We start from the raw sequence: 21,419 nt of genomic DNA, 5'->3' as shown, positions 1-21,419 counted from the left end.
CAGCAGTGTCTGATGACACTTGTATTTATCTGACATCCACTCGTGCTTATATGTAGTGACATTTGGTTATTATCCATTTCCTCAACTTTCAGTGAAGTTAGGGGTAAAATTTTCATTTACCTATTATTTCAGTGTCTCCTATTTGGGCACATTAATAAAATACACAGCAAGAAGCAGCTGAAAACTTTAACCTTCTGCAACCTGAGCACTCAGTTGGCCATGTCCCAGCTAGCTGACAACGTTGGCCTGGGGAAAAAAACTCTTAACGTTGCAATCCTGCACAGCCGTACAGGTATTGCCCATGGAGAACGATGGCAACGGGTGATTTTACTTTGTGTCACGACTCGATTTGAACGCATAACGCAGCGAGAGCGAAGTCCGTATTATCCGGTGCCTGATCATTATAAGCTCAGGCATTTAAAACAGTCGTATTTGTAAAATCGGCTTCTCGTCCGCCCCTGGGGAAGCGCAGTTCGCGATGTCCCGAGCGGGGCGGGCTGCGGAACCCGCGGAACCCGCGGTGTTTTCCGCGCCCTGAGGCGGCGCGACGGGCACCGGGGCCTCGGCTGAGCCCCGGCGGGGCCGCCCGGCGCAGGGCGGAGCCGGCGCCGCTGGTTTCCTCGCTGAGGAACTGAAACCGAAAGCGGCGGCGTCGGGGGAGCCGTAGAGGCGGCCATGGCGGGGCAGGGGCCGGGCGGCTTCCCGCTGCTGGTGCGCGGAGACTGGGGCGCCGCCGAGCCGCCCCCCGCCCTGAGGAAGAAGCTGCTCTGCTATTTCCAGAGCCAGAAGCGCTCGGGCGGCGGCGAGTGCGAGCTGCGGGCCGGGACCGCCACCGGGGACCTTCTGGTCTGCTTCGCCCGGCCCGAGGGTGAGCGGCCGGGGCGGGGGACGGGGCGCTAATGACCCGTGCCCGCGTTTTGGGGAGGCGGGGGTGGCCGCCTCCCCCCCCTCACCGGTGCCTGTCGTGTCTGCAGTGAGGCAGCGGGTGCTCGACCGGCGGGTCCATGAGCTCGAGTGGGGCCAAAGAGGGCGGCTGGCGCTGCTCGTCACCGAGCTGCCCGCGAACGGACACGCCGCTCAGGTGAGGCGGGGGCCGGGCGGGGAGGCCGGGGTGGGCGAGCGGGGCCGCCGGTAACCGCTCTGCTCTCGTTCCGCTTCCAGGAGCCGGGCCGGGCCGGCGGGGCCGAGGTGCCAGGTAGGGGCTGCGTGGGGCGCCGTGCCGGCCGGGAACGCGCCGCTCAGCCCGGCGGGGCCGCGGCGGCCGGACGGGAGCAGCGCGGGGTGGGTGGAACCGGCGACTTCGCTCGTCCGGGGCTTGTGCGGTCTGACCTTGAGCTGTGCTTCCTTCTTCCCTCCCTCCAGCACTCGCCTTCATTTTTTTAAACCGTAAAATTAGTTTGATTCGTAAAGCACAGCCCTTAAGTAAACTCGAAGGTGTGCGTAAAAGCTGAACGAACTATCTATACAGTTTTTGTTGTGGTTCCAGCTGACGTTGCGTGTGCTCTCCCCGCGGGCAGGAGGTTGCTGATTGTACATCGCATGCTTATGTCTACACGCAAGTTACTCACTTGTGCAAATAAGGGTGGGACACAGGTGAAGACTGAGGGCACAGACTAGAAAAGCATCTTGGCAGACATTACGATTGTTTTCTGTTGTCTAATTCAGCCGCGTTCCTTGTTTTAAACTAGCAGGTAGAGATGTCGTGCAGAATCAGAACACGCCACGACAGACGTTTTTACAGAGACGCCTGGCTTCCAAAGGCGCTTCCCTCCAGAGGAGCGATGTCCCTGACAGATCTCCGGTTCAACAGCAGTTTTTTGTGCTGCTGTGTATGGGGGGACCCGCTCGCAGTGCTTCACACATGACTATGTGCTAGTTTGCTTTTCAGTGTTATGCCTGAGGCTTCTTGAGCTTAGACAGTGTTTCTGTAACCACATTCAACATATGGTTTAAAAGAAGGAACATATGGAAGTCTGTGATTCCGGCAGTGTCAAATGAAACTAACTTCAAGCTGTGTTAGCTCCTGGATCTGCAGAGTGTGACCTTTTTCTTCTTGAAGTACCCAGTAACTGATAAAGTGTTGTCATTTGTCTCTAGTTAATGATCCCCAGGTGTCTCTTCTCACCTGCCAGAATACAGAGACTTGTGTGTGCAGTCAGCAGAAGACAGGTAAATGAGCCACTGACCAAACAGAGACCAGCATATTCTTGCTTCATTGGTTTTCATTAACTTTATGCTGCAATAGTGCCCTGGTCATCGGGGTGGCTTGTGGTATTTGTCTAATGTTGTCCAGAAATCATGTTCTCAGGCTGAACTAAGTATATATAAGTATGTGGGTTTTGTCTTTGTATGGGTCCCTTTAGGAGAGTCCCCACGTCACTGGCTGCCTCAGGTCAGTTCCTTAGGGAGAGTACGCGGTGGATGCTGAAGGTTGTGCTGGGTAAGGCTGTCCCAACCCAGACCTCCCGGCTGCCGCCAGCCCCGCCGGGGTGACCTGTGGTGGAACAGCAGAAACTGGGTAGCCCAGCTGCACCTGAGCCCTGTGGCAGCCAGTGTGTGTAGGCCCACGGTGACCCGCAGTGTCACCACTTAATGACCAAAATCAGTGGCTGGAACTATAAATGGAGACAGTGCATAGACAGATGAGTGATGGTTCCCCTTAGCATGGATTTGTGAAGAAGCTTTCATAGCCATTGCTTCTGCTGACCTTGCCTGATAATGAATGGAAGCCTTTTCTCCTCAACTATTGATAAGACAACTCACACCAGTGATATGATCAGATTGTTTGGGATTTAAAGGCTGTTGTGGAAAACAAAACAAAACACAGAAAAAAACCCAAACAAAAAACCCAAACTAAACAAACAACAAAACCCAAAGCAAACAAAAAAACAACAAACCTGAATTACTGTTTATTTGCCTGTTCTTTTCCCTGATCTTACCTGTGATCTGATCAAAAAGCGGTGCGAAAGCTTGGAAGATAATAAGCTTGTTTGGCTCGTCTTTTTCTTAACTTTTGTCTAAGGCATTAGGGTGTGATCTTTCATTTCAGAATCATGTGAGAAATTGGAGGCAGAAAGAGCAATGCCTAGGAAATCTGTCATAGTAGTAACCACTGCCTCTGGGGAGGAGATAGAAGATGAGATTGTGGAGATGTACTTTGAAAATAAAAAGAAGTCTGGTGGGGGGACCATCGAGTCCTACATAAAAAAGGATCGGGAAATGATCATCACCTTTCAGGATGAGGAAGGTATGATTGTATGTTTTGGGTGTTGTATTACTAAAGCTCTCTTTTAAAAATAAGCCTTTGGTGCTGCATCTCTTTGTGGACATTGCTCCAGCAAAAACAGTATAATATTCCCGAAGAGTGACAGGATATAAAAGGAGAAAACGTGCCTGTGTGTCCAGTGCAGGTGTTGGTTTCTGACAGTGTTTATAATAACCCACAGGGAAAGAAGTGGTTCTTTAGACCTGTCCCAAATGCTTGATTAAGGCTCACAGAAAAAAATGCAGGAGAAATGATGTCAGGAGCACTGCAGAATAAGTAACCTTTAATTCTAGTTCAGGAGACTGGATAAAGCATAGTACAGTATTACCTGCAGATCACAGGTAAATATTATTTTCTTGTATTTTCTTCCGTATTCATTTCAATTGCCAGGATTTTGGAGAGTGGGAGGAAAAAGAGGTAGTATATATTAGGTATTCATAAGACATGTGAATGCTCATCTCTCTGGAGAAAATTATTTTAAAATAGCCTCAATTTACTTGTAGTTTTCTGCTGTTTTCCTCTACGCTGAAGTGCTGTTGGCTCTCTTAGTGTGTGAAGGATGTATGCAAAAAGTGGAAACTGTTTACACAAGAAAAATAGTTAAATATAGTTAAATATTTGTTAAATACACAAGATAAGCAGGATAGAAGACCCTGTCTTTATTTGCTATTTATTGTATGTTACTAATCTGGAGAACAGTTTCTTGCACTTGAGGGCAGTAGAAAGGAGATAGCACTTACCTCAAAAAGTAATTTTTTTTTTAAATTTTATTTTTTTTTTCCCCTTTGTGCAGACTGGGAACATGTAGATCATAAAGCAGCTTTTATCCTGACCCTAACTTTGGATGTAGCTTTGCCTTGTTTCTTTTTCTTCAGTGATACAAGAAATATGGCTGGGCAGTGTTTGAAGTAGAGTGTAATTTAACATGTTGGTTTGCTGTGGCAGGAGGGGAAGGGAGGATTACATCTTTGTTTCTTTTCCTGTGGAACTAGATGCCCAAGAAGTTTTGCAGAGGAGGCATCACTCAGTGAAGAAAATTGATCTGTTTGTGAAGCCCTGGCAAGTGGAGACTCTGGAGGAGCCGTGCCAAGCGAAGGACTCTGAAGAATCCCCGCCTTCCAATTCAGTTGCACTTGAAAACGTGCAGGAGACAGTAAAAGATTGCATGTTAGTTATGCTGGTAGAGAACATCAGTGGCTTGTCTGAGGAGGATGGTGACTTCAGTGTGGAAATGATACCTGAAATACGTGCCGCTGTAGTTACTTTTACTGGAGATACTGGTAAGAAGGAGTCAGAATTACAAATCTTTTATTAGCTACTTCTGCGTGTGATGGAGTATAAACAGGAGATGATTATTTTCTGTCATAGGTTTGATCTGATATTGTGTCATTTCAAATGAGGATTTACTGTATTAAAGTTAATGACATACACTGGCCTTTATACCTTACAGATAAAATATAAGTCATAAGAGGAGGAGCTCTGATTGAGACAGTTCACAGAATGGGTAGGGCTAAAAATAAATTGTAGTTATACAAGCAACAGAAGGGTGTAGTTGGGCTAAGAACAGATTGATGATAAAGGCTCTCCCTGCCAAAAGGTGCTGCGTGTGTAGTAATTTTGTGTGGATTTGAGGGGAAAATTGAACAAGTGTGTGAAACACAGCTTTTTAAGGTTATTAAGTAGACCACATCAGGTTTGGGAAATCTACTGTAATAGATTGGAGGCTGGGAGAGGATGAGGGAAGCAGCATCTTCTCACAGCTGTTCTCTAGATACCTGCTGTGGCTGTTGTTGGAGATGGGATGCTGGGCTGGATGGACCCTGGGATGCTGAGGCAAGACCCGCTGTCCTTCTGCGGAGTGGCAGCTCTCAGTTATGTGGAGTGTGGAATTGCCACCATACACTTTGCCTGATGCTGTGGTACCAACTACTCGTCAAGCTACTGCCTGTCCGCTGTGATTTTTTTTTTTTTTTTTTTTGGTGTGTTTGATACCATACACTTCTGTCTTATTAGTGACAGATGACAAAGGCATCTTCCAGGTGATAGAGACATGTCTCACTTCTCACCAGTGAGAGGCTGGAGGGAGTTCCTGTTGATATTATTAAAAAAATTCCATCCCAGGACACGGGCAACAGTAAGTGGTGTGATAAGACCAGGTTCAGAAGCAGTGTAAGCCAGTGCGTAGCTGATCTCGTAGACATAACAGCCCAGTGTTACCAGGAGAACTCAATTAAACTGACAGCAGTGAACTGTTTCCAGGATTCTTTGAGTGTTGCTGAGCTTGAGTCCTTTTAGGGGCAAGGTGGTTTTACGTGTGTTTGATTCTGGATGAGGAGATCAGACAGGAAAGAAGAGAGAAATCTGTCTTCTCTGTGGAAAAATCATAAATCTCTTTAGAAGGCCAAACATGGTGAAAACATGCTAAATGCCACTTGGAATCAACTTCGTGGGAATAGTTGTAATCCTGGTAATATATAAGAATGAAGTTGTTCAAAATCTTGAAGTTGTGAAGGGATTAGTCTGTGGTATAACTAAACCAAAGAAGTTTTTAGTCTCTGAGAAGGTATGGTGTATTTCTGCTTTAGAAGTCAGAAATTATTTACCTCTCATATCATGGTCCAGTCCCAAATTTTTGGTGTAGCCTTTAGGAAATAAGTAGATCTCTTAAAAACTTAAATGTGTGTTTGCCTGACAGATGTAAAAGTCACTAGACTATCTTTTACTGTGATGATTATAGGAGGGGAAATAGCCAAAAATAGAATGTGTTAATCATAAAACTGAAAGAATCCAAGTTTGAACTGTTGACTTACGTCTAACTAGTTGTGTATAAAGCCATAGCCCAAAAATGAACCTGATCTTATTTTCTTTTGGGATTAAAAGGATACAGTGCTACTCAGTAGGAAAACTAGTGACAAATTCTGGCTACGGTAGTTGTAGCCAACAACTGTGGTCAACCATGTGGTACGTTCTGGGTGATGGATACCGAATATGTGGAAAGAAGTAGCTTTGTGGGCACCTCTGGACTGAAAGATGCTTTGTAATTCAGTGCTTTGGTCAAGGCACACAGCAACAATCTGCTAACATCACAGTAGAAAAGCTATCTACTAGTTTGACCTTGCGTGGTGTTTTTTGTTTCGTTTTCTCTTTCTAGCTATAGGGGAATTTGCTAAAAAGTTTAATCAAAACCACAGAGCAAAGCAACAAAATATTACTGCAAGGTGCCTTGAGCTAACAAGAAGCGTTAGGGCTGAAAACATACCACCTAACACACCCAGTGACTATATAACTGTGTACTTTGAAAACAAGAAGAATGGAGGTGCACAAGTGGTGGATGTTCAGCAGCTGCCTGATGAAGATGCAGCCATCGTTACGTTCGGTGACCATGAAGGTAATGCAGAAATATGAAGCCTTTATTTCTCTGAGATCCTTTCACTTAAAGATCAAAATGTGGATTTTCTAGACAAATGACTGCTTTGCCCCCCTAAAACAGCAGATCTGGTGCTTTGTCAGCAGGTCTCTGCTAGCTGGGGTGCAAGCTTAACTTTTGGACCAGCTGAGCGCGAGGCACAGAATTTTTTCCTTTTTATGCAGTTTTTTTACCCAGGCCTTGTTCCTTACACAGTTCAGGTCACAGCATGAGTTCAAGAGAGAAGAAAAGTTGAAGAAAATAGATGCTCTTTTTGGGGGGAATGGAGGAGCTGTGATTTGAAACTGCTGAGTAACAGCCCAGACAACTACTGAGTTGGGCACTTCAAGTACAGCATGAAACACAAGAGGGGACAGAGACAGTGCTGTGCGTGCCTCCTCCTGGAGGTGGACAGTGTTTGTTCTTAACTATCTCTCTCTTAGTTTTTTGGCATTTAAAACCAGTAATTCTTCAATAATTTGGACGTATTTCTATCTGGGAAGGGGAGAAAATTAATGTAAAACTACTCTTAGACATAATAAACATTATTATATAGAAAATAGAAAACAAAGTTAAAACAAAAAAACAACAACCAAAAGATACTTGGTTTTAAGGGCTAGCATTAATTGTTTGGGTCTTTTTTTTTGTTTGTTTTAGATGTAACCAATATATTGGCAAAGCAGCATTCGCTCAACAAAACGCCCATCTCTGTCTATCCTTACTACGTCTCGCTGGGAACAGCTCTATATGGAAAGGAAGGGCCACAAATAAAGCAGCCAGATCCAATTACAGTGCCTCTGGATCAGTATATCTGGTGTTACTTGCAGAAAAATAATAAGCTAATTGAGGCAATAAGTTGTGAAATGGCAAAATGCAATTGTGAGCTAACATGGCCTGACCCCCACTGTGCAGAACCAGAAGTTACTTTGCATCCTTCAGCTGCTTTGCCTGAGCAGAAGAGATTGGTATCTCGATTGTTCAAGACGTGGAATGAAGATGTTTCCACAGCATTTTCACACAGTGTATCGAAGTACAAAGCAATTAAATGTAAAGTAAGCGCAGAGGTGTGGGAAGCCGTTAGAAGCAGCTTTACCCACAGTGACGTTCTGATAATCCCATGTGTTTCCAAGGATTTACTTGTTCTAGTGGGTGAAAAAGATGTTGTGAAGAATGTCGAACAAGAACTGAAGTTTCTGGTAGAAAAGGCCACCATAGAAATTGAAAGAGAAAAGCAAAGAGCTGAAGAAATGATGGTAATGGGTCCAGGGGAATATGCAATTTTGCAGAGTACTAGTCTTGAAAAATTTTACACAGAGTTTCCAGCCCTGCAGATATCTTATGATCCTCTGCAGAAGATCATTAACCTCTGTGGAGTGCGTGAGGAAGTTTATAAAGTAAAAGGGGAAATACTAGATAATATACGCAAAATGGCAAAGAAAACAGTTAATATTCATCCTTATATTTTCCAGTTTTTAGAGCATATTGATAATGAAACCCTGTCACAGAGCTTGTTTATGTCAAAACAAATTAATGCCTTTTATGAGCTTGATGCAGAAGCCATCTTCTTGAAAGGGAATGCTCCTGAAGATCTCCAAAAAGCAGAAGAAGAAATAAAGAAGGAACTGGACCACAAAAGCATTAGCTTGGAGGATGAGTCAGTCCTCCAGAAGGAGGAATGGATGATGCTCACCAAGCAAAACTGCTCTGAAGCTGTAAGAGTCACGCAGGCAGGGAGTCAGGTCATCATCGCTGGTTTTTCTGAAGCAGTAGCAAAAGTCTTTGTGGACCTTTCAAACTTTATAGATGAAAACACGCAAATACAAAAGGTTGTAGGAGGAAAGCCTGTGGCCGTCATCCTGTTTTTTGAGAAAGTGAAGGCCGATGTTTGGGGTGATTTACAGAATAAATGCGTGAAAGTTGACTTTATCACCCAGAAGAAAAACAGAGTTATATCCTTGAGTGGGCCGAGAAGAGAAGTGCTGAAGGGAGTCACCCTAGTTGAGCAAATTCTGTCTGACCTGCATTATAAGCGTGTGGTAATTAAAGAGCCGGGAGCCAAGTCGTATTTCAAAGAGCGAGAACGCTTTTTTGCCGCCAGCGTGAAAGGAGAATTTAAGTGTCTGATGAGGCTGGAGGATGAAGAAGAAGAACAGCAAGACCACAGTAACGTAGACAAGCCCTGTAGGCAGGTGACCATGGATGGAGTTGTAATAGCGGTTTATAAAGCTGACATGTGCACTCATCCTGTTGATGTTGTGGTGAACGCATCTAATGAAGACCTAAAACACATTGGTGGCCTTGCCGAGTCTCTGCTGAAAGCGGCTGGTCCGGAGCTGCAGCGGGAGTGTGACGAGCTGGCGAGGAGGAACGGGAGTTTGCAGCCCGGGTGCGCCGTGATCACGGGCGCTGGGAAGCTGCCCTGCAAGAACGTCATTCACGCTGTTGGGCCCAGGTGGAGGAAGGAGGAAGCAGAAAAGTGCGTGTTCTTGTTAAGAAAGACAGTGAAGAAGAGCCTACAGCTAGCCGACACGTTTAATCATCGTTCCATAGCTCTGCCTGCTATAAGTGGCGGGATTTTTGGCTTCCCGCTGGATCTGTGTACGCGTTCCATTGTATCCTCCATCAAGGAGACCCTGGAAGAATCCATGGGGGACAGCAGCTTGAAGGAGATTCATCTTGTGGATATTACACAGAATAACATTCAGGCTTTCAGCAAGGCACTGGAAGAAGTGTTTTCAGGTGATTCATCTTCCTACAGGCCGCTGGGTCAGACCACTGCAGTTCGTCAGCATAAGAAAAGCAAAACTTCTCAGAGCAGTAAGAGCTTCCCATTGCTAACAACGGAGGAAGGCCTGGACATCGTGCTGAAACAAGGAAGCATTGAAGATGCTACAGTAAGTGTTTAAAATGATCTGCTTGTAAAATATCAAGCGTGGTGTTGGGGATTTTGGGGGGAAAAGGGGTGTTTGTTCGTTTTTGGTTTTTTAAACACAAAAAACTACCCACTTCAGACTATTATGTCTAATTAGCAAAGTTACGTGTTTGGTATGTTACCAAAACTGGCTGTCACTGCTGATCATAACAATTGCTGTGAGGTGGCTGCCGTACCCGATAGATGCAGGTGGCTGTGCCACACCGCATCTTGTCATCCGGTAACACAGAGGCACGCAGGTCCCCGTGGAACACAGTGTGCTACGGGTTAGCAGAAGCAACTGGGATCAGCAGGAATGGTTCTGGGCTCAAACCCCCCCTGGCCCTACCTTGTTGGGCAGAAACCACGTGCAAGCAGCGTTCACCTTCCCAGAAATCCTGATTACAAGAGAGTGGTACTAGCACAAAAGCAAAAGATGTTTGGTGCTGGTTAGCCTGAGTACCCCACCATAGGAGAGTGGCTGAGCTGCGTCCAGATCCCCTGTATTGAACGGCTGACAGCTGCTTTACTGGGGTCACCGATGCTGGAAGCAACTCCTTTCCACAGTGACTGGCAAATCCATTCAGGAGAGGATGCCTCCCACAGCTTGTGTGTGGGGCTCCTCCCGTTGGCCAAGGCAGAATATACATTAAAATGTGTATAGAGGTCCCTCTTTAAGAGCTGGACGTACTGCTCGACACAATGTTCATAGCTCTTTGTATTTCTCTCGCTTCTGAATTACTGGGTTTCTTTCTCCATGGCTTTCCTCCAGTCTTGTTAGTTTCCACCTCCTCCTTTTTCTCTAGACCAGTCATGTATGGCAAGGTCCTGCTTACCTCAGTGAACGCAGATTTTTTGGTCTGCGCACTTCTCTTGGAGAACAAACTTCATAAACATTTTTCAAATGGAGGTAGCATGATTAGACTAGGAATGCAGAATTTTATCTTTCTACTATTGGCTTGAAATGAATTTCACTGTTAATTCAGCTTTTGTGTTGCTATGAGCAGGCTCACAGTACTAGAACTGAGCATAACTTTTCCGATTTATTCCAAAACTTTGTTCCCTCTCAGATTGCTGTCCCAAATCTTTACTTTGTAAATCAGCAGACTGCATTTGATTAATCAGTGCAAAATTTAAACTTGATACTTACATGAGTTTTTGCTTGCGTGTGTTTCAGACAGACATTGTTGTCATCAGTGTTGCCAAAGATCTCCAGCTTGACAAAGGACCACTCTCTAAAGCTCTGCTGAGCAAGGCAGGGCCAATGCTTCAGCTGGGCTTAAAAGAAGAAAGCCTGGGAAAAACAGCTGAGGAAGGATCTGTGTTTAAAACGAAAGGTTACAATCTTGGTTGCAGTGTTGTGCTTCATGCTGTTGTACCTGCATGGTCCCAGAAACAGACGTCTCTAAAGGTATAAGGGGTTTTATTTGCCTGAATTCTAATTTGACTGGGCTTTATAGTGGGTTTAATGCCACTTTTCCTTCAAAATGGGCAACGGTGTCATAAGTTTGGCCTGATCTTTTTAAACTGTGTGTCTGATCCCTCACTGACTAATTCCTTGTGATGTATGCAATTATTGTATTTTAATACCAAGAGACAGCTAGAAGGGAAAGTGCTACATTGCACATACTGGAAAAAAAATACTTTCAGTAATTGAAAAAAATAATTGTGCTTTACAGGTCTTGGGCAATGTCATCACAAAATGCCTGGAGATTGCTGAGGAACTGTCTTTAAAGTCAGTTACTTTCCCAGCGATTGGGACAGGGAATTTAGGATTCCCAAGGTTTGCCGTTGCTAAATTATTGTTTGACAAAGTATTTGAATTCAGCAGTAAAAATGGAGTAAATTCTCTTGAGGAAGTTCACTTTCTGTTGCACCCAAAAGACACAGCTAATATTCAGGTGAGTTACCATGTTTTTCTGTCTCTATTACAAGCTGTCGTAATTTGGTCGATCTCATGATACTTGGCTATCTGATCATCCCCAAAGAATCCACAGGGTTCTTGTTCTTGTACTGAAGAAGTTTGCTGACAGTGTTTCTTGTCCGTACTGAAAGTTTTCCTTTTCGTTCTGCCCCTCATGGTCACCTGCCTGTCTTGTACAGCCCTTTCTGTTCCCTGGCAATAATACAGCCAACAGTGTAATTACTATTTATCTCATGATCTCACGTAATTCTTCAGTACATAAAACTTGCCTACAGATAAAATTGCTGCAATTCTGCATAGATGTCTTCACTCTTGGAAAAAGGACTACTTCAATGGAATGCTGATGCCCTTTTAGGAAGAAAAATTACGCTAGCATTGCTGTGCTGGTAAACTTCTTCTCCAGTAGAAAGTGTATCAATATTCTGCATCCCCCTCTCTTCAGTGTTATGTTAACACAAATTTTCTATATCCATGCTCAAGTTATTCATTTCACACATTAATCTCTCGAAAGAGAGCAGTCATGCTGTGCATTAAGTCCAAATAAGTGTTGCTGCATCTGTTGACTTCTGCTATACTGCACAGTAGCCCATACATTTTGAAAGGTGAAACTTGAAGGCTCCTGCGCCAAAGACTGAGCTATTGTGTGTAGACAAGGGTGGCATTAGCTGCAAGACTTGAGTTGGAGTGTACACTGGCCCCTCAGTGTAAGGATGATGTTACGGTATCCCTTGGAATGGTAGCTTGAGTTTTCACTTATTTATCAATCCTGCCTGTTGCTCACACTGAATAACCTTGCTGTCCGACAACAACCATGTGTCAGAACTTGCCATCAGCATTAAGGCAGATGGTATGAAGTAATTCATGTTAAGCTCTTTCTAGATGGTGTGTTGTTTTTTTTTTACTTGGCTTTTCAAACCTTTATTTCTACTATGTAATCTAAAAATTTCTACAGGGATTGATTGTGATTGCCTTCTCTAGGAATTTTCATGTGAGCTTGAGAACAGATGTGGAAGTGCTGTAGATGCGAAAGTGCAGAAGGCTACTCCCAATAAGGCTAGCAAAGGCACAGGTAAGCTCGTTCCACAGCAGCTGTGTGCCTAGTGGATTTCTTTTAAATTATTTTAAATATTCCAGGCAACGCATTTATTATGGATGTTTAGATATTTGCTTGGTGAGCATGTCATTCCTGAAGTCCAAGTAACTGTCAAAGGGGCTGCTGTAAAGGCAGCACATGGTATTTTTAGGCTGAGTGTCTGTAATGTCTGAAACAGTGTTGGAGATGCTAAGAAAAAAATAAATGTACCTGTGATTCTTTATCTGGATAGTGACCCTACAAATCAGGACAGCAGAAGCTATCATGTGCCGAGGGCACAGTAGGGCTTTTTCTTTTATCGCTACAGTACTCTATTAGATTGTGAACAGGTCGGTGTCTTCCTGTATCCTGGGAAGGCAGGTGAGATCCTGGTTATATGTCTTAAGGCTATTCCAAAGGGGCCACCTTAAATCTTTTACATGTTCAGATGAAGAGCAAAACCAAACTGAAATATGTTTGGTGTTATCCAGCCTAATGGAAATGCAGAGTGTAGAAAATGAGTTACACGTTGAAAACTTAATCAAGTTTTTTACAAATAAAGTGTAGGTACAAAGTTCCTGTCACACAGTAGAGAACCTGCCTGAAAACTCTGCGAGACAGAGGAGCCAAGGGAGTGAGACTTGGAAAGTTTGCAGCTCTTTTACCTTGGAGTTTTGCAAAGGCTTGTGTAGTATAATAAAACACGGCAAAGTAGTGTCTGTATACCAGGTGTGCAGCAAAACAAGGGGTTTTTTCCTGCCGTCTCAGCACAAATAGCGATAATGGGAATAGGTGATGGTTAATCGGAGACTGCTGTGAGAAGGAATGATTTTCAATTGACGTGGCAGGCACTGGCTGAGTCTGGAGCCAAACTGGGGTCTCCGTAGGTGTTGTACCCACGAACAAGTCCCTTATCTTTCACCTCATTCCTCCCTTTTGCTCAGTGTCTGTTATTTCTTTCCTGCAGCTTCATCTGGTGCCTCTTCAAGCCCAGCACAGGATGGACGCGAAATGAAGATTGGCTCTGTCGTGTTCCAAGTGGTGGAAGGTGATATTACCAAGGAAGATGGAGATGTCATTGTAAACATAACAAACCAAACCTTTAGCCTCAAATCAGGTATTTTATTTGGTATTACGTGTGAAAACAGTATGTGTGGTCGGAAAGGCTGGGTGAGAAGAGCAGGAAGCATTTCTTCTAATGTTTCAAACACTTTCATTTCACAGTGTAGTTTGTTTTGCTTCTTAGGATACGAAGGTTCAATTAGGCAGTATTTGAAACTTTCTTTTTCTTGTTAATCTGTGCTACAGGATGGCATTTTTTAAGACTTGCAGAAAGGGAAACTAATAATTTTTTTTTTTTTTTATAGAACATCTCTTAGACCAAAGGAGAAGACAAACCTCAGTGAGGTTTTGACCTCAGTGAAAGTTGTTAGGTACTTTAGACATCACTTTGAATTGAAAAGCATAAGCCTAAAATTTAGGCAACAGTGCTTTTCAATTATAACCTTTACTGTTATCAGGATTGAGATATCTTAGATATTACGTGATACACAGTTCTGCCTCAGAAGAGACTTTAACAGCATTAACAGTAACAGTGGATTCATATACCTCTTCTTATTTAAGGTGTCTCTAGAGCAATTCTGAATGGCGCTGGAAAAGCAGTTGAAGATGAATGTGCTCGACTAGGTATGGTATGACATTTGACATCCTTTCTGAAAGTGTGCATGGCAAGGAATCTGTTGCAATACTTTCTCAGTGCATATTGTACATCCATCCGTATTATGCGCTGTGTTACATCAGCTTGTTTTTAATCAGTGAATGTGATATTTGTAAAACATCTAATGAGGGAAGGAAAAGGAAAATCTTCAAGAAGAGAGGGCTTCTAAGCATATGTAAAGAACTAAATCTATTCGTTATTGCATACTCTTATTCTAATAAAGCTTTCCATGATAAAAACTAATCACATCTACCTCGAACAGAGCCATAAGCAAGGGATGATCTTGGCAGAAATGTTAATAGAGAAGCCATACCTCACTGGAAGCAACTGTCTACCTGCAGTTCCTTTTGTCATTCCCGAGTGAGAAAAAGATGTGTTTGCTGTTGACTTAACTAGCAACTTGCTGCCACATCCACTGTGTGAACAAGAGGGAAAACCAGTGATGTTGGGTTCCTGCCTCAGGAGAGGCTTTTTTTTGTAGACCAGATTCAGCTAGTGAACAGCAAATACAATGAAAGGGGAGTAGGGATGGACAAGCATGTGATTTAAAACCCCACAAAATAAGGGAAGCAGGGTGTGGAGGTCAGCTTGGAAGACCAACCAAAGGAAAATAATTATGTGGAAGTGATTAGAGGTAAACCTCTGGGCAGGCCAAGAGGGTAATTCAGACTAGATGCCCTGAGGGGAGATAGCGTGCTTATGCATGCATGAGAACAGGGTGTGGTACTAGTCTACATGAAGTTCTTCAAGTCTGCAGAGCAAACTTGACAACTAAAGGGCCACAAAATTTATTTGCTAAATGAGGCAAATATTTTACAAACGTAAATAGAATCCTTGTGTCTTGAAAGTCAAAATAGAGAGAGGGGGTTGCACAGTTTGTGGAAGGAGACTTGAAGCTTATCCTGAGGCATATTTGTTACCATTTCTTATCTCCTAATGAGAATTAATACGCATCTATCTTGTGGATAACTGTTGATTGATTACATTCTCCTACTTCATGTTTCAGCCTTGCAATCCAACCAGCTCTATATCACCACCCAAGCTGGAAACCTGCCATGCAAAAAGATAATTCATTTTGTTGCCCAAGAGGATATCAAGTCACAAGTCTCCCAAGTGCTTCAGGAGTGTGAATTACAGCAGTACAGCTCTGTCGCCTTCCCAGCAATTGGAACAGGTCTGCGTCTCCCTTTTGAAATGGGTTCAGTGCATGTGGTTCTGCTGATCTCGGAGTTCAAGTGATGAGTTTGATTTATCTGGAGGAGTTATTCTTTGGTGAAAATATATTCAGAAACTGCAGACTTTAAAACTGTTGTTAGAACCTTATGAAGACCTAGAAAGCTTCACTCCTTGCATCAGCTAGTATGTGGAGAGTATGAATGCTCTAGAGCTGACACTTCCTTGCTAACTGGGGTTTGAAGGTACATCTGTTCTTCCTGAAGAACCATAAATGTTTGTCACAGCAGCCTGATACGTGTGAGCAGCTCATGGGAGAAGACCCAGGGAGCTACTTTTCCATTGCTGAAGTCAGTAGATGATGCAGCTCTGGCCCGCAGCCACACAAGTAGGGTTGATACGGATGGAAGGTGAAGGTGTCGGAAAGGCCAGATTGTCCCTTTTTCTTCTCTTGTTATCTCCAGTTAGACCAGTAGAAGTCTCTGGAGTCAGAGAACCTGGAGCTGGGCCCCGTGCATGCAGGGACCTCCTGCGTGAATACAACTTGACTTGCTTTTTGAGCAAAGAGTTGGTCACTGGGCCACTGAGCGTCAGGCCTGTGGCCTGTTGGGTAGCCAAGGTGTATCATCCACATCATAACCTGATCAGTCGCCATGTCAACAAAAGTAAACTTCCATTTGATTATTTTCCTTGCTGGAAAGCTGGTCTCAAACCTCCTGATAACTCCAGGCTGGCAGTTAGGAAAGGTTTTTATTTATTTCTGACTTGTTTGTGATCCAAGTGATTGTGGGTATGTTCATAACTGTTCTTCTAAAGATGTTTTAACCATTTGTAACAATTCTTAACCCTTTTTAAAGGCAAAATGTTTATAACTTGTTCCAGGCGAGGCAGGCTGTGATCCAGCAGCAGTAGCTGAAGACATGATAGATGCAGTAACAGACTTTGCAAGAAGTAACTCTTCTCCATCTGTGAAAACTATTAAAGTTGTCATCTTTCAGCCACATCTGCTGAGTGTGTTCCATGCAAGCATGCAGAAAAGAGAAAGGCCTGTTAGAACAGCAGCCAGCATGATTCTTTCCAAGTTAACGTGTAAGTAGATGTCACTTAAATACAGGTTATAGATCAATCTGTTTAGCACCAGCTGATAACTGTTAATGATAATGACAACATTTGTGTATTTCAATGTAGCATTCTGGAGCCCTGAGAAACGTTCCCCAAAGGAAAAACCCAAAGCAGTTTTGGAAAACAAAATCGACGTGGCTGTTGTGCAGATTTGTGGTGAAAACAAAAAGAAAGTGGAAGAAGCTGAAAACTGGTTGAAAACTGCAATTTTAAAGGAACAGTTTAACACAGAAATCCAAGATGAATCTATCTTTAATTTTGGTGAAGCAGAGAATGAGGAACTGCGTTACCTACAAAAGACATTCAAAATATGTCTTTGTTTGGATGGTAACTCTATTCGAATTTCAGGTGTTGAGAAAGATGTCTGGATTGCTTATTCAACTATTCAAAAAATGATCCACAGGGTAAAAGCTGCTAAACAGGACGAGATCAGGGCGGAACTTCTACAAAACTTAATTGAGTGGAAATATTTGAAAAAGGATTCCTATGTGCCCTTCGACAGTCTCACAAATATGCAGTTGGAAAATGCTTCCGTAGCAGAGCAGAAAGATGTTTTAGTGACCATTGATAAGAAAAAATACAGAGTGAATATAGAAGGTAGATACGCTGTGGATGGCCAAGGAAAACGTATACCTGTTACGCGTATTGATAAATCTGAAGGTAAGTAAAAGCACCTAGACAGACTGATGTTTCCATGTTAAAACCAGGTTGAATCCAGCTTGGTAAGAAATTGCAAGAATATGCAAAATATTTTTAGGAGCTTTGTGTGGGTCCATTTATGGAGAATGTAGAAAGGAACTGAATTGGGAAATGGAAACGAAAGAATCTGGCTGTTGTTTTAAAATTTTGGAAACGTAGGTAATGCGTTCTGAGGTAAAAGATGTTGCAAAGGTTCCCTCTTCAGCTGTGAAGAACAGATTTTTCTAGTAACTATCAATTCAGGCACATCAGTTGTCAGTGCAGTGGCAAACTAGAAACTACAGCGCCTGAATCCTCAGGTAAAAGACCCATGGAACACTCTTGGCTGACAAAGACCAGTAGGCACTAGTGGTAAGCTAGTTGTATGGGCTTTTAGAAGGGTCTGTAGCAGGGCATATTCATTTTAAGCAGAGGATCTGGGCAAATATGATTTATTTTTCTTCTGCAGATCAAGAGTCAACAGTGCTCCCTGCAACATGGGACGATATGCAAAACCAGCGACTCAAAATAGTGAAACTAAAACCAGAAACAAGGGAGTATAGAGATGTGCAGGAAAAGTTTCTGAAGACCTGTCTGTCCTTCAGAATTGAAAAGGTGAAAACATGTCATCATTCCTGAGCATAAATACTTCGATAACAAGTGATGAAGATTACTAATAACAATGGAAAGATAGATTCCACTGGGATTTCTGAAGTTGGGCAAGTCTTTATGGCTGTCACTAATTTTAATTTGCATCAGTTTAATTTGCATTTAACATATTTGGAGTGAGTCTTAAGCAATCGCTTCTTCAGCACCCAGAGAGAGTGTTCTTCCTTGGAATCACTTTTGCCATAGTAGAGCACAGCATTTTCTCACTTAAGCCATGTGTGCTTTGCAGGTAGGCAGGTCCACTATGCCCCAGAAACCTGCGATAACTGCCCCATATTGTTTCCCATGGAGTCTTTGTCATGTTTTGGGTTGGGTTCTGCTGTCTGTCATGCCAAAGTTTGGAGTGATTTGGCTAATTTGTTTCATAATCTGGTATATATGTGCATTGGAGCTAGGAGGAGAATCTTGGAAGTAGATTGAATTGTTGATAACACTAATGTTTTTCATGACAGCAATCTAAAGAAAATGAAATGTCTTACTTTCAAACTTTGCAGATTGAAAGGATACAGAACCCATTCTTTTGGAAGGCCTACCAAATAAAAAAGAGTGAAATGGATAACAAAAATGGCAACGGAAATAATGAGAGGCTTCTGTTTCACGGAACAAATAAGGAGTCATTAGACTTGATTAACAACTACGGATTTAACCGGAGCTATGCTGGAATGCATGGTAATGTGAATTTCAAAACAACTCTTGTTTTCCTGATTAGGGCTAGGACTAATTTGCCTTGCCATCTCTATAGTCCTGCCTTGTATGCAAAAATATTTGTTTCATTAAATCTCCCTATTGCAAATAAGCAAAATTGTCAAGAAATTCACAGGCTCTGAAGATGGCAGATGAGTGAGTGCTGCTACTGAAACATTCACAAACATCTGTTTTTTCTGACTACAGCTGCAAACTTTGGAAATGGAACGTACTTTGCTGTTAATGCCAACTATTCTGCCCAAGACACCTACTCTAGACCAGATGTGGATGGGAAGAAGCACATGTACTTGGCTCGAGTCCTGGTGGGAGAATATGGTCTGGGGACAAAAGGATCAATTGTTCCAGCAGCAAAAAATGCCAGTGACCCTACAGATCGGTTTGATAGTTCAACTGATAATGTGAACCAGCCATCCATGTTTATTATATTTAATGACATTCAAGCTTACCCAGAATACCTTATCACTTTCATGAGATAAGCATTTTGATTGCAGCTGAGATTGCATGTCTTTTAGCCTGTCTGTAGGGCAGAAACACTTATACCAAAATGCCCAATTGATTTCTTAAAGTTTGTTTACACCTTAACCTCTCGTAATTTTTGATAGCACTGCTCGTTTACACTTAGAGTAGCTGAGCATATTTAACTCCTGAGCTAAATATTCTACTGAAAACCAGTGTTTGATTACATATCAAGCCTTTATAGAATGTTTAGTCTTTCCCTGTAGCCTTATGATCATCCTAGTTGCACTTGTAAGTGGGGAGCACTGGTGGGGGAGTGGAAGGGATCTTCCTTCAGCCTCCAACTGCTCATTGTTGCCTTTCTGATGGCTTCTTACACTCTGACAGTCTGCATTGTATGATTTATTTTTTTTTTTCTCCAATAAATGAACTACTTGTAGTTAATGGCTTGTGTTTATTTAAACCTCTGCAAACATGTAGTGTTGGTTTTAAAGCCAGTGAACTTGACATCTCAGATAGGGATTTGTTTGTTAATACAATAGCTCTTCCTGGCAGGTTAATAAGAGGTTCTACAGAAGCTTATAGAAGTTGCCTGAGTTTCTTATATGTAGCTTGAGAGAGAGGAAAGTAAATTTTGAGAAGGTATCTCTGTCGTATACCACCTGCAGCAACCTCCCTGTGATCTTAAGGAGAAATTAATAGCAAAGAAAAGGACAGAGGAAGTGGGAGGGTGGGGGTCCTAAGGCTTAAATAAATAGGTTATTTCAATGAGGTGATCATTAACAAGCCAAAGTTCAGAGTTCCAGGTTGGAAGGGGGAAGGAGAGCAACATCATCTTCTTTGCAGCAGGTTGACAGTGTTAAAAAATATGCCTCTTGCAGCCATCACAATTTTTTCCAGTGAAAAAGCAGAGTGATGCAGCACTTCCAAATCCTGAAAACCCTTGGCTCCTCTGAATGTACTGGGCTTGACTTATTTGATTGGATGATTAAGAGAAAATATTCCAATACTTGCTTTACATAATTAGTTAGGTTGCTATCACTTTAAAGTTTTACTGTGGGTCAGCGTGGCTATGTGAGCAATAATCATTGCAGGGTAAACATTGCCGGGGCACATGTTTTCTAGGGCAGGTGGTATGAAATAATATGAACCTGCAGATCAGGCTCTTCATTCACACCTCACCCCCTCACTCCCTCTGCAAGTGGCTGGAACCACTCGCTTTGGGCTTTATTGCTTTGGATTATGTCAGTTTTCTAACTGCCAAAAAATGCTGACTGATGAATTCCTAGAACTTGAAATCAAGAGACGGGTGTGGGGGCCAAAAGTATTTAAGTTTCGCTTTTAAAATGAATAAACTTAATTGATCCCTGTAACAAATGCATCAGCATGACAGGAGTCAGAGGTGATGGCTTGGAGTGCTTCACTGCAGCTCTACTGGTCTGAACTTTCTCCCCAGGAGGACAGTAGCGCATCTGTTCTCAGCTTCTCTGTTGCCACAAGGAGCTGTGGAGAACACCAGGGTGTTTTTTCACCAGTGCTTGCCTTACAGGTGCTTTGGGTATCAGGCACAGAGCAGAAACCTGTATCACTGGGGTCTGTGTGGGTGATGCTGCTTCTCCAAGTGAGTTTATTAGAATCATAGAACAGTTTGGGTTGGAAGGGACCTTCAAAGCTCATCTAGTCCAACCCCCTGCAATGGGCAGGGACATCTTCACCCAGACCAGGTTGCTCAGAGCCCCGTCCAGCCTGGCCTTGAATGTTTCCAGGGATGGGGCATCCACCACCTCGCTGGGCAACCTGGGCCAGTGTTTCACCACCCTCACTGTAAAAAATTTCTTCGTCATGTCTGGCCTGAATCTCCCCTCTTTTAGTTTAAAACAATTACCCCTTGCCCCGTCACAACAGGCTCTGCTAAAAAGTCTGTCCCCATGTTTCTTGTAGGCCCTTTTTAAATACTGAAAGGCTGCAATAATCTAAAGGGGAGGAAGCCGAAGAGTACGGGGGGACCTCGTTCCTCCAGCAGCGTGGCGGTTTCCAGCTCCCGGCACAGAGACATTTGACACCGTTCAGGGTGTTCTCGGAAATCCTGCCGGGGACAGGAGCGCAAGGGTGCGAGCGTAAAGCCGTGACCGCCGCCCGCAGCAGGTGTGCGGCGACAGCCGCGAGAGGCGGGGAGCTGCGCCCGCAGCAGCGCCCGTCCCAGCCCTCGCTCCTCGCTCCTCGCTCCTCGCTCCTCGCCCCCCCGCGGCGGGCAGGGCCCCGCCGGCTGCCGCTGCCAGCCGAGAGCGCCCGCGGTCCGAGAAACGAAAGTGAAAGCCAAC

General features: G+C 43.7%; 1 protein-coding gene across 1 annotated transcript; it reads left to right on the top strand.

Annotated features, from left to right (window-relative positions):
- Positions 1–639: 639 nt before the first annotated feature.
- On the top strand, positions 640–19,537 carry LOC135990566 (protein mono-ADP-ribosyltransferase PARP14-like). Its single transcript, XM_065638348.1, has 19 exons — positions 640–868; positions 975–1,081; positions 1,162–1,195; positions 2,098–2,169; positions 3,050–3,247; positions 4,258–4,545; positions 6,417–6,653; positions 7,329–9,565; positions 10,760–10,993; positions 11,262–11,483; positions 12,485–12,575; positions 13,546–13,695; positions 14,202–14,264; positions 15,302–15,469; positions 16,351–16,557; positions 16,657–17,250; positions 17,738–17,883; positions 18,432–18,606; positions 18,829–19,537. Exons 1-19 carry the CDS (start codon positions 676–678, stop codon positions 19,116–19,118), a joined length of 5,706 nt encoding a protein of 1,901 aa, XP_065494420.1. The 5' UTR covers positions 640–675; the 3' UTR covers positions 19,119–19,537.
- Positions 19,538–21,419: the final 1,882 nt, after the last annotated feature.

Source organism: Caloenas nicobarica, chromosome 6 (genome assembly GCF_036013445.1).
Source record: "Caloenas nicobarica isolate bCalNic1 chromosome 6, bCalNic1.hap1, whole genome shotgun sequence".
Taxonomy (NCBI): domain Eukaryota; kingdom Metazoa; phylum Chordata; class Aves; order Columbiformes; family Columbidae; genus Caloenas; species Caloenas nicobarica.
The sequence above is the reverse complement of the archived record's forward strand: the minus strand, read 5'-3'. Positions and strand labels throughout refer to the sequence as shown.

Excerpts from the sequence above, each read along its gene's own strand:
- LOC135990566 (XM_065638348.1), top strand. The coding sequence starts at position 676 with ATGGCGGGGCAGGGGCCGGGCGGCTTCCCGCTGCTGGTGCGCGGAGAC. Across the intron at positions 4,546-6,416 it reads TACTTTTACTGGAGATACTG|CTATAGGGGAATTTGCTAAA; the intron begins GTAAGAAGGAGT and ends TTCTCTTTCTAG. Across the intron at positions 18,607-18,828 it reads GAGCTATGCTGGAATGCATG|CTGCAAACTTTGGAAATGGA; the intron begins GTAATGTGAATT and ends TTCTGACTACAG.